The sequence below is a fragment of the Hemiscyllium ocellatum genome, chromosome 10 (genome assembly GCF_020745735.1).
Source record: "Hemiscyllium ocellatum isolate sHemOce1 chromosome 10, sHemOce1.pat.X.cur, whole genome shotgun sequence".
Taxonomy (NCBI): Eukaryota; Metazoa; Chordata; class Chondrichthyes; order Orectolobiformes; family Hemiscylliidae; genus Hemiscyllium; species Hemiscyllium ocellatum.
Window position 1 is genome coordinate 41,495,642 of NC_083410.1, and position 13,535 is coordinate 41,509,176.

Consider the following 13,535-nt stretch of genomic DNA (forward strand, 5'->3'; position numbering starts at 1 on the left):
TAGCTTAAAGATTCTTTTAATTATCCTTTTTTATACAGTAAAGATGCAATATAGTTTTAGGAGGAGGACAGCTTCTTCACTTAGTTAGATGTAATTTTTAATTAAAGAGAATAGGTGAATCTTAGCAGTCATGATAATCTTCAGGTCATAAAACGGTATTTATTGACAGTGACTGGATCCTACATACTTGGAGGGGTGAGGGAATTCTGTGGAAAATCTCCTCAAACTCAAAATTATAAAATTTCCTTTTTGGGCCATTAAAACAATAACAAAAACCATTAATTCATTTTATAATATTACACCCTCTTTGGGGGAAAAAGCGCTAGAAATATAGAGTGTTCCACAGTGGTTTTTGGCTTTATGTCCCAACCCTGATAGTTCTTTCATTTAAAAAAAAGTTCTTTCCACCCCCCCCCCCAAGGAAAGGTTTCCATCATCTTGTTAAAAAAAAACTTTGAGGTTAATGCGTGCTGATATGGAGGAACAAGCATAACTTGGCTACTTTAACTTAATACGTAAGTATCAATTTTGTGTCCTTCACTCATACAGTTTGAGTTGCATTCATTAAAATTTGTTCTTTTGAAAACAAAAAAAACAATGTCCCTTGACTCAAGCTCACCAGTGGAATATTCTGCCGGTTTTATGAACATGTGTCTCTCAATAGTTGTGAAATATCCAATTTGTTGCTGACAGCTGTTACATAATCAATCATTCTTCTGTACGAGGACCAATAATAATTCAAACATGAATTATTCTTTCATTGGACTGTGAAATGATCAGTCATACTCTTGGTGATAAAAGAACAACTGCAAGCTGTTCATATTTTACAACTGCAGGCCTGCAGTTTATTGCAAATTATCTTGTAAAATGAAAAATTTGAAAAGAAAAAAAAAAATCAGTGAACCATGCATTGCACGATTTATGACTTTAATATTTGACACGAAAGAAAGATATAAATAGCAATAAAAAGTAAAATGCTACTTTTAGGAAACATGTATGCCATATTTAAAAATACAAAAAAAAATTCAAAAAGGAAATCTAGATTCCTCAACTAAATCCCAAAATTCATAATCCAAATGGAGAGAGAGGAAAATAGACAACTTCGCATATGATTTTGTTGAGAAATATAAAATGACTCTGTATAAATAAATTGATTGACCAAAAAGGGATTCACAAATATTATATTACAAAATGTTCTCATATCCTGGTTTAAGTATTTGGTACAGCAACACTTATACACAAAATAACTTTATTAGTCCAAAAAAGTAAACTGAATATTTCTGTTATGATATTGTAAGCCTCTGAAGCTTCACTCGCCCACCCTTTAAACATGATGTGGCTGAGTATTTTTGTCCCTTCTTCCCCCTTCCTCTTCCTGTCAGGCTACACAAGAAGTCTTTGCAAGACCACAATGGCAGATTTCACAGATCAGCAAAAAGAAAACTGCAGAGTACATCTCACGGTCTCAATCATTTTAAGTTTCATTCTTACAATACATATCAGACCCCTGAAAACATGATGCAATTTTGTTTCAAATAACTTCATTCCAAGACACAATAACAAGCCACTTTGCCCATCTGGTTTCTGGTTGTGTTTATACTCCACATCAATCTCTTCCCACTCTTCTGAACTATGAAAAATTGAAACGAGAAAGGGTTTGCCCTCATGCTAGCTGCAATAATTTGAAAACTGACTCTCTTTAAATGAATCAAAATAATAATGAATTGGGTAATGGGAGATTTGGTCTTCACATCTCTATTTGGTTATAGATTACATCACTGACATATTACTGAAATCGTTTATGCTTCATTTAATTCAACATAATTATCCAAAATAAAATGCTTTAAACTATCTTTTATTGACAGATAGGGCACATATGTATTGTGTTAACATAAATCTTGTTCGTTTTTAATGATGTAATGGTGAAAATGTTGCTCTGATCCTTTCAAAAAATGATTTACCAAATACACCTTCATATTTTCCTCACCTTTTGAAGCTCAGCATAAGCAATGTTGGCTACAATTTCAATTTTTACAAAAGCATTAATGTCTACCTTCCATATATTAGACAATAGACAATAGGTGCAGGAGTAGGCCATTCAGCCCTTCGAGCCTGCACCGCCATTCAATATGACCATGGCTGATCATTCCTAATCAGTATCCGCTTCCTGCCTTATCTCCATAACTCTTGATTCCATTATCTTTGAGAGCTCTATCCAACTCTTTCTTAAATGAATCCAGAGACTGGGCCTCCACTGCCCTCTGGGGCAGAGCATTCCACACAGCCACCACTCTCTCGGTGAAGAAGTTTCTCCTCATCTCTGTCCTAAATGGTCTACCCCGTATTTTTAAGCTGTGTCCTCTGGTTCAGCACTCATCCATCAGCGGAAACATGTTTCCTGCTGCCAGAGTGTCCAATCCTTTCATAATCTTATATGTCTCAATCAGATCCTCTCTCAGTCTTCTAAACTCAAGGGTATACAAGCCCAGTCGCTCCAGTCTTTCAGTTTAAGGTAATCCCTCCATTCCAGGAATTGACCTAGTGAACTACGCTGCACTCCCTCAATAACCAGAATGTCTTTCCTCAAATTTGGAGACCAGACCTGCACACAGTACTCCAGGTGTGGTCTCACCAGGGCCCTGTACAGCTGCAGAAGCACCTCTTTGCTTCTATACTCAATCCCTCTTGTTATGAAGGCCAGCATGCTATTAGCCTTCTTCACTACCTGCTGTACCTGCATGCTTGCCTTCATTGACTGGTGTACAAGAACACCCAGATCTCTCTGTCCTGCCCCTTTACCTAAATTAATTCCATTGAGGTAATAATCTGCCTTCCTGTTCTTGCCACCAAGTGGATAACCATACATTTGTCCACATTAAACTGCATCTGCCATGCATCTGCCCACTCACCTAACTTGTCCAGGTCACCCTGTAATCTCCTAACATCCTCATCACATTTCACCCTGCCACCCAGCTTTGTATCATCAGCAAATTTGCTAATGTTATTGCTGATACCATCTTCTATATCATTAACATATATTGCAAAAAGCTGCGGTCCCAGCACGGATCATTGCGGTACCCCACTGGTCACTGCCTGCCATTCCGAAATGGAGCCGTTTATCACTACCCTTTGTTTCCTATCAGCCAACCAATTTTCAAACTAATCTAGTACTTTGCCCCCAATACCATGCGCCCTAAGTTTACTCACTAACCTCCTATGTGGAACTTTATCAAAAGCTTTCTGAAAGTCCAGGCACACTACATCTACTGGATCTTCCTCGTCCATCTTCAGAGTTACATCCTCAAAACACTCCAGAAGATTAGTCAAGCATGATTTCCCCTTCATAAATCCATGCTGACTCTGCCCTATCCTGTTACTACTATTCAGATGTGCCGTAATCTCATCCTTTACAATAGACTCCAGCATCTTGCCCACCACTGAGGTCAGACTAACTGGTCTATAATTTCCTGCTTTCTCTCTCCCACCTTTCTTAAAAAGTGGTATAACATTAGCCACTCTCCAATCCTCAGGTATCGATCCCGAATCTATCGAATTCTGGAAAATAATCACCAACGCATCCACAATTTCCCGAGCCACCTCCTTCAGTACCCTGGGATATAGACCATCAGCCCTTTTTGCACAACCACAACCAAACTCAACTATTCAGCAATCCTCAACATAGACACAAAAAGAAAAGTGTTTCTATAACTTTTGAAACTGAATTGTTTTTCAACTTAAAATCAACAACTGTTTTCTTTCTGATCACTGAATTTTCTAGTTAGTTTTCAGAGCATTCTGTAATAAAAATGTACTTTTGTTATGAACTTAGCATTTGCCTCACAACAAAGGACAGGAAAGAATTTGGTATAATATTCAGTGACCGAAATCATTAATGACTTGTGATTTTGTCTTCTGGCTTAAATTTTATATCGATCACATTCACAAATATATTTTGTCTTTACAACAGCTAAAGGATGACAATAAATAGCATCTTCACAATCATTTAAAGTAGTACTGACTCACAGTCAAAAGTTTAATAGTTAATACCACTCTTACTGAAAACACTAAATATGATGGGAGATGAAAAACAAATGAGAATATTCTCGGCACCAGCCAGCTACTCTTCTTGCCTTGAAACACAAGATTTATACAGTATTACTGCTTCAGGCCTACGCTGCTTGGTTTACACATGAATGCCAAGCTCACAAAAGCACAAATCTTTTTTTCACTAAACAGTAATATTTCTGTGCATGCAAATAGAAAACAAGCTAACTTGCATTTTCTTCATTGTTTCAATTATAAAGCTGCAAAATGAGTTTGTAATTGGAGATAAAACTTTACCTTTTGTAGACTGGTAGGATTCAGCTGTGTTTTGTCAATTATTTTAACAGCAACCTGAAAATGATGTAAAGACGAATCAGATTATTTGTGAAAATGTTTTCAATACTGAAATATTTTATTTCAAATGCACAATTTTATAACCAGATGTTCACAGGTATGAGTCCCAAGATTGCCTGACATCCAAATCTGCTTCATTCTTGTTCCTGTCAATGTCTTGCTAAAGTATGTATTTTGTACACATAGGAGCCTGAATGGGTGCAAGACCTGAAATCTATTTAGGTACAGAGTCTTAAATAAAACTAATAATGCCTCTTGAAATAGCAGGGGCAAAATTTTCAAGAGAAATCATAAAAATTCTGCAGTAATGAAATGGCTCAGTTTTCAACAAAATTGCTATCGACAAAATCTAACTGAGAGAAATAAAGAGAATACTGATGATACAACACACACAACCTTGGGTTACAATTCAACTAACATTATTAAGAGTTACAACAGGATGTAGAGTGAAAAATTGGTTCTGATGGCATCACAGAACCAAAAGCTAAAAACAGCTACATCCAGCCAGTGTTAGACACACGAGAGAGAAAGAGCAGAATATTGGAATAGTTGCTGCACTGTCCTGCATTTTATACCTGTAGTCTATATGCCTGTTTTGTTCTGCGACAGCCAACACAAAACAGAATGTGTGCACCAGCCATGAGTAGGTCAGCCTTCCAGGATAGTGGAAGGTGCATAGAAACAATAGTCCATATGGAAATGAAATCAGAATTAAATTGGAATGTAAAAAGAATAAAACATTTAAAACATATTTAAAAACAAAAATGTGAAAATGACATTTCAATAGCAGTACCAATACAGCAGTGGTTGATAAAAATGCTTTTAATATGAAGAAAACAATAAAACTCACTTCTCTCCCAGTCAAAACATGTCGTGCTAATTTTACTTTTGCAAAGTTTCCTTTGCCTATAGTCTTCAGCAGCCTATAATTTCCAATGTGGGGTTGCTCTTCAGTCGTAGATGCCACTGAATTCCTGCATCGTGGTAAGTTTTGTCTGCTACTCGACTTGGAAGGCTGGATTTGTGAGTCACCATATCCATCAAGAGACGTGTGCTGCAGAAGTGGTCATGTACAATTTACATGGATTATTTCACAATAATTGATATCAGACTCTACATTTTTAGTCACATACAACAACTTAAAATTTACAATATTTAAAGCTTTAAATACTTTCCATAAGAATTCTTGGACAAGACAGAAGGCAAATAAGTGTGCTGTCTCTACTTGACTGTCTTCAGCCTTATTGGTTACCCACATCAAAGCACCCTTACTGAAAACTTCAAAATATAAAACCAGATTCCTTCTCAAATTAACACGTGCAAAACTAAAATTCCTTACAATACCCCCATAGCACCTGTCAATGTTCCTCTGAATAAAAAGAGGGGGCAGTTGAGAGGAAAAGCATCAGCATTGAGATGTCTCAGGCTAGGAAGGGGGTAAAATGTACACTGCAACTAAATCATCAGTCAAGTCATAGAAAAAAAATTTTGCACTAGCAATATTTTGATTTTGATGTAGGCTGCCGGATGGTGTGGCTGACCTTTAACCCTGCCAATGAGACGTCAGTTTTCATATGCCTTGCATCAACACATATCTTCCAGATATACGGGGAGTGAAAGAATTGTGAAGGAAACACGTATAATGAGGCAGATGATGGTTTTGTGTGTTGACAATCCAAGGGAAAGGGAGAAAAACTCCCACAATAATTGTTCAAACTGAGAAATACTGCGCCAGTCGAAAAGTCTGCATTGAGCGACACTCAATAGGGACGGTGTTCTTTTGTGGTCCAGTAAACAACTCCTTGTCATTGAGCTGTTCCCTCCAGGCAAAGACAGCCTTAAATGGATATTTCCGAGCTGAAGGATATGGAGGAGGAGGAGGGGGGCAAAAAGCAGCAAACCAAAGGCAGAATTTTGAAATTAAGGCCAAAGGAAATAATCTGTCTTCAGAAAAGAATCCTTCCAGATTATACAGTGAGAGAGAGGGAGGCCTGTGTGATCGATGAAGCAGGCGAGTCAATGTCTCTGCTCCTTTCCAAGAGGTCTCTTGTTTTTTTTCAATTAAAAAAATGCTGTAACCATCTCCCCGAGCACTCACACGGCCCTCCTTAACAAGAAACACACTCATTCTTTCAGCGAAGGCCTTTTAAACCCCGCGTTCCCGACTAAAGCATTCACATAAAAGTAGCGAGAATAAAAAATGATACATTGTCTCACTTACATTTTCTGTGTCGCGCTCATTCACTGTAGGCAATGGCGTTCTGGTCGACATTTTGGCTTCACACTCAGTACTTAGGCCGAATTGTTTCCTCTCCAATTATTCCTATCCACTTCCACCTCTCTCTTTTGTTTTGCCCTTTTTTCCCCCCTTCAACATAAAAGAAGTCTCCACCGGAGGAGGGAACGCTCGCCTACATGTTTGATAGGAAATCCTCCATTACTGACCGGGCATCTATTGGTTAGTCAGAAGGTGGGGAGGGGAGGAAGACTAGAGAGAGAGAGAGAGAGAGAAAATCAGTATGAATTGAAAGAGGACAGGCAGACAAGGGGAGAGAGAGAAAGGGAAAATGGGAGGGAAGGAAGTGAGGTGGGGGATAGAAAGCCGCCAGAGCTCAGGTGTAATTGTCACCACAAGCAGTCAGGGACCGAGGGAGTTTGTGAGCATTCTGAGCCGGTGCACAAGATAGCGAGAGAGCGAACCCAGCGGCGGCCACTTCTAGCACTGAGTGATTGCAGTTATCCAGCAGACACACTCTCTCCTGGACTTTGAGCAAAAAGGGCTCCAAGAAGTATTTAATCTGCCATCCTCCAATACAAATCAATACTTCAGCAGAATGACATTGACATGATCTCTTGTATCATAGTCCTTCAGTGAATACCATTTTAAGACTGAATATTATTCTTTTTCATCCGCCCATGCACAAAATGAAATAATTTTCTTTTTAAAAACAAAATTCGTATTCCTTGGAAGTTAAGGACAATTTATTCAGGCAATTTTATAACCAGGACAAAACAACTGGTGGGCGTAAAGCAACTATGGAAGATAATAATTCAGAAGCTTTTGTGATTACAGAACGGATTATATCCTTTCGCCTGGTGATTATGTGCATGAATTAATTCATGGAAATAATATCATGTGGTCCCTCATCAGGTAATTGCCACCAAATTCCTCCTCACCTTCCACTTGGATACAATGAGATCTGAACGACATCAGTAAACTTCATTATGGCCAGCATGACTTCCAGTCACAATTGTGACTGTAATCTTAATGATTGTAAGCCAGCAATAACAAAGGCAAAACACTGCTGATGCTGAAGATCTGAAGTTAAAAACAAAAAAAAACTGGAAATACATAGCAGTTGAGTCAGCATCTTTGAAAAGAGAAAAAGAGGCTAGAATGGGACAGGCCCTGAATGATGAGCAGGTTAAGTGGATTGGCCATGCTAAATTGCCCCGTAGTGTCCAGGGATGTGCAGGCTGGATTAGCCATGGTAAATATGGATTTACAGAGATAGGGTGGGTTTGGGTGGGATGCTGTTCAGAGGGTTGGTGCAGATCTGATGGGCCAAATGGCCTCAATCTGCACTGTAGGGATTTGATATTGTCTGTGGGCTGCAATGTGAAATCTGAGAATTGCAAACAAAGTTCAGTAAATTCAGTTGTATTTTCCAACAGGGTTCTCTTGGAAGTGGTAAGAGTATCTTAAGTTGTTATTACCCTCATTAACACCACATCTCATAAGACCATAAAATATTGGAGCAGAATTTGGCCCATCAAGTGTACTCCACCATTTAATCATGGCTGATATGTGTCTCAACCTCATTCTTCTGCCTTCTCCCTGTAACCCTTGATCCTCTTACCAATCAAGAACCTACCTACCTTAAATACACTCAATGACCCCAAAGCCTTCTGTGGCAATGAGTTCCACAGATTCACCACCCTGTGGCTGAAGAGATTCCTCCTCATCTCATTTCTCAAGGATTGTCTCTTTACTACGAGACTGTGGCCTTGGGTCCTCAGCTCCCTAATAGTGGAAACATCTCTCTGTTGAGGCCACTCAGTATTTTGTAAGTTCCACTGAGATCCCTCCCTCATCATTCTAAATGTCATTGAGTACAGACCTGGAGCCCTCAACTGCTCTCACATGACAAGCTCTTCATCCCCTGGATCATTGTTGTAAACCTCCTCTGGACCCCCTCCAACACCGGCACATCCTTCCTTAGATACGTGGCCCAAAACTGCTCACAATGTTCCAGAAGATGTCCAACCAGAGCCTTACACAGCCCCAGCAGTACATTTTTACTCTTGTAATCTAATTTTCTTGAAATGAATGCTAATATTGCATTTGCCTTCTTGACTGTCAAATAAACATGAATGTTAACCTTAAAAGAATCCTAAACTAGGACTCCTAAGTCCTTTTGTGTTTTAAATTTCCGAAGCCTTCCCCCCCATTTAGAAAATAGTCTACATCTTTACACTTCCTCCCAAAATGCATAGGCCTACACTTTCCCACATCATATTTCATCTGCCACTTCTTTGCCCACTCTCCGAGCTTGTCCAAGTCCTCCTACAACCTCCCCACTTACTCCACACTACCTGTCACTCAACTATTTTTGTGTCATCTGCAAACTTAGCATCAGTGCCTTCCATTCAGATTATTAAGGTATAAAGTGAATAGTTGTGGTCCCAACACTGAGCCCTTGAAACTCAGAAAATTCCATCATTGCTGCTCCACCATCTTCTCTGACAGGCTCCCCTTCCAATCAACTCTGGCCAGCTGCTCCCGCATGTCTTTGTAATTAATTTTACTCAATTCTAATACTGTTACATCTGATTCCTTCTCAAACTACGGGTGAACTCTATCACATTATGGCCTCTCCCTCCTGGGGGTTCCTTCACCATTAACTACCTAATCAGGTCTGCTTCATTACACATCACCAAATCCATAATTCCCTGTTCCATAGTGGGGTCCACCATAAACTGCTTCAAAAAAACTCCGTAGATATTCCGCAAATTCCTTTTGTTAGGATCCACTACCAACCTGATTTTCTCAGTCTATCTGCATACAGGAGTTCCCCGTGATTATTTAGCATTGTTTTGCTTACATGCCTTTCCTATTTCCTGATTTATTTTCTATCCCATATCCTGACAACTGCTAGGAAGCCTGAATACAACTTCCATCAGGGTCTCTTTCCTTTGTAGTGCCTCAACTCTATCTGCACAAATTCTATACTTTCCAACTCTATATCACTCTTCGCTATTGATTTAGATTAGATTACTTACGGTATGGAAACAGGCCCTTCGGCCCAACAAGTCCATATTGACCCGCCGAAGCGCAACCTGCCCAGACCCGTTCCCCTACATTTACCCCTTTACCTAACACTATGGGCAATTTAGCATGGTCAATTCACCTAATCTGCACATTTTTGGACTGTGGGCAGAAACCGGAGCACCTGGAGGAAACCCACGCAGACACGGGGAGAATGTGCAAACTCCACACAGTAAGTCGCCTGAGGTGGGAATTGAACCCAGATCTCTGGCGCTGTGAGGCTGCATTTATTCTTAAAAAGGCAACCTTGTCCCAGCTGCCCACCTGCATGTTCTTTTGAAAGGATGTGTATCCTTGGATATTTAGTTCCCAACCCTGATTCCATTACAGTTATGTCACTGTGATGACTACAACATTGTACCAACCAACTTCACTCTGTGCTACAAGCTCATTTATCTTGTTTCGTATATTGCACACATTTAAGTACACCTTCAGTTCTGCATTGACTGTCCCCTTAAGTGCTGTGCCTGAAGTTAGATTTCATAATCTCTGTCAAATAACTTGGTCTGAAAACTTTAACAACTTCTGATGAGCCCTCTACCCCTTTACAATTTTCAATAATTTTCCATGCCTGACACACCCCTTCTCCCCCACTATTTACTGTCAAGCACGGTGGCACAGTGGTTAGCACTACTGCCTCACAGCGCGAGTGACTCAGGTTCAATTCCTGCCTCAGGCAACTGTCTGTGTGGAGTTTGCACATTCTCCCCGTGTCTGCATGGGTTTCGTCCGGGTGCTCCAGTTTTCTCTCACGGTCCAAAAATGTGCAGGTTAGGTGAATTGGCCATGCTAAATTGACCATAGTGTTAGGTGTAGGGGAATGGGTCTGGGTGGGTTGCTCTTCAGAGTGTCGGTGTGGACTTGTTGGGCCGAAGGGCCTGTTTCCACACTGTAAGTAATCTAAAGCTAAACATCAACTGCCTTAGTAATGCAATTTGCCAGGACTCAGATCTCAGTATGATTCAGTGGAGCCTGACCCATTGGAACAATTCCCATCTCCCCCAGTACTGGTGCCAAGGTCCCATGGCCTTTTTCTCCCACGTCAATCTTTGAACCATATGTTTACTTTTTTAATCTTGTTGGCCCTATACCAATTTTCTCATTGCTCAGGTAGTAATCCAAAGATTATTACTTTTTCTCGATTCTGCTTTTTAATTTAGTCCCGAACTGCTCACATTCCTCAGCAGAAACTCTTTCCTCTTTCTCCTATATCACTGGTGCCTATGTGAACTATGACAACTACATTTTTCCCCTTCCACTCCAAGTTTGTCTGCAGCCTAGATGAGGTACCCTGAACTTGGGCACCAGCCAGGCAACACAGCTTTTAGGACTTTTGATCCTGACCACAGAGAGCAGTGTCTATTCCGCTGACTATATTATCCCCGATTACAACTATGTTTCTCTTTCCGCTTCCCAGTACCACGGTGCTGAGGTCAGTTTGCTCATTCTCCCTACAGTCCCCGCTCTCATCCACACAAGGTGCAAGAATCTCAAACCTGTTAGACAAACTCACAAGCAGAGGCTCTTTCAGCATTACCACCTGGATCCCCCTACCATCTCACTCTTAGTCACAGCCTCCTGTCCTTGGTCACTAAGTGCATTTGAAGTAGTTAATCTAAGGAGTGTGACTGCATCCTGAAACACAGCATCCAGGTAACTGTCCCTCTCCCTGATGTGTTGCAGTGTTTGAAGCTCTGACATCAGCTCATCAAGTCTGAGCTGAAGTTCCTCAAGCAACCACCTCAATAACACACAGACTCTTGTTCTCCCATGCACTGAATAGAAAGTAGATGCCACTAATTACTGTTGACAAAGGTACCTCCAGCTTGCTCCTCTGGACACCTGGTACCAACATCTCAGGGCACAGGCTATGGGCAGTGGCTGAATGCATCGCATATCCATGGGCTTTGATATTGAACACATGCTCACCTCTCCATGCCACCATGTCTCATCTCCAAAACCTTTGCAGTGAAATTCTACACCATATTGCTGCACCTGCAAGCACCCTGGCAACTCTTATTGTAATGCTGCTGCTCGGACAGGTACGCAGTAAATGGATTGAACCAAAGTTTATCTCAGGCCTGCCCACTTCCTCCCTGTTCACTCATCCTGACCGCTCATGGCATCTCTGCCTTGCCCTGTTTGCCTTTTTTTTTGCGCAGACACTAAACCTAGCAATTTTCACGGTTGTCAGCAATCATCAGTCAACAGCTGGACATGTTGCTGTACGGTGACTTGCTACAACAATGTTTCAGTGCAGCATATGCCCGCAGTTGATGCAGCAGATACACTTCATGTTCTTCAAGCAAATAGTCATGTCCAAGTGGAGTAGTGCTTAGCCCTATCAAACCTTCAGTCAGGTTTCCTGGTACATTAAGTCAAGGACTGCGTATGATATTAGTCCAGGAGCTTGGACACAATCAGTCAACCATTTTGGGTGGTCAAGGCCAAGACCCTCTCCTCATAGTAGGTAATCCACCGTATGTCGAGCATACCAATGCAAGGTCATCTTGACCCAATACAGTGTTTCTTTTTTCAACGATGCTACCTGACTTGCTGAGTATTTCCAGTGTTTTTGTTTTGTTTTTATTTCTGAAATGACAGACCTTCAACTGAAAATGGAACGCAATCAGCCATTTTCACTGACAATTATGCAATGATACATTCAATTAGACCATTGTAGCATTTCCAGTTAGGCAAGGGAAGAGGCATGAAAGCAAGTTGGTGCTCTTCAAGTTTTCATACCAAAAGCATTTATGAATGCAGAGTTGCTTACTTCAAAAGACTTTCAGGAAGTAGTTCATTAGTTTATGAAATATTCTGCGATTAAAATCTTGAATTTTTTCTTTATTTTAATATTCATGGACCTTACAATGCTTGGAAAAATAATAATCACTGATGAAAATAGTATCAGATTTTAGGAGAGGACAAACTGAACAAATGAAGTGTGAATGGCTGCAATTTGGAAGAAAAAATGACAAGCTGTAACATAAATCAAATGGTATAATTTAACATAAGCATTAAGACCTCCTTCACTGTCATTGGGTCAAAATCTCATCCTAAAAGCACCACACATTGGATGCACTCATTTAAGAAAGAATATGCTAACGCCCCACAAATGCATTCCTTGAAAAGTAATGGAAGCAGATGCAATTGTAGCTTTCAAAAGGAAATATGATCGATCCTCGTAAAAGATTTCTAGAACTATGGAGATAGAGCAGGGAATTGAAACTCATCTAAAGAGCTAACATGGACATTTGAACAAGGAACAAGAATAGGGCACTCAGCCCTTTCAGCCTGCTCCATCACTCAACAAGATCATGGCTGATTTGATTTTAACCTCAACGGTATCCCTGCACAGTATATCCCCAATAATCTTTCTTTCCCTTGCTAATCATGTATCTATCCATTTCTGCCCAGATTCTGCATCCGCTGCCTTTTGAGGAACAGAATTCCAAAGACTCACAATCCTCTGAGAGTAACAATGTCTCCTGACCTCTGTTTTAAATGGGCACCCCTCATTTTCAAACTTTGGTGCCAGTTCTAGATACTTGCAAAAGAGGAAACATCCTTTTGTCATCTATCTGCTCAAGTCCCTTCAGGATCTTATATGTTTCAATTAAGTCAGCTCTGACTCTTCCAAGTTCCAGAAAATACATGCCTACCCTGTCCAGCCTTTCTTTATAAGGCAATCTGCTAATTCCAAGTATTAGTCTAATAAATATTCTCAAAAACTGCTTCCAACACATTAATATCCTTCTGTAAGTACAGTGATCAGTATTATATGCAATACTGCAAAATGGTCTCA

General features: G+C 40.3%; 1 protein-coding gene across 4 annotated transcripts in view; it reads right to left on the reverse strand.

Annotated features, from left to right (window-relative positions):
- The window catches only part of mark1 (MAP/microtubule affinity-regulating kinase 1), a 203,373-nt gene extending 196,296 nt beyond the window's left edge, over positions 1–7,077 (reverse strand). For all 4 annotated transcript variants that reach the window (XM_060831445.1, XM_060831446.1, XM_060831444.1 and 1 more), the window contains exons 1-3: positions 6,620–7,077; positions 5,249–5,452; positions 4,342–4,395 (exon numbers count right to left, since the gene is read on the reverse strand). In XM_060831445.1, coding sequence (XP_060687428.1) covers positions 4,342–4,395; positions 5,249–5,452; positions 6,620–6,670 — 309 coding nt within the window. In that variant the 5' untranslated portion in view covers positions 6,671–7,077. The remainder of the gene's footprint in view (positions 1–4,341; positions 4,396–5,248; positions 5,453–6,619) is intronic.
- Between the last annotated feature and the right edge of the window lie 6,458 nt (positions 7,078–13,535).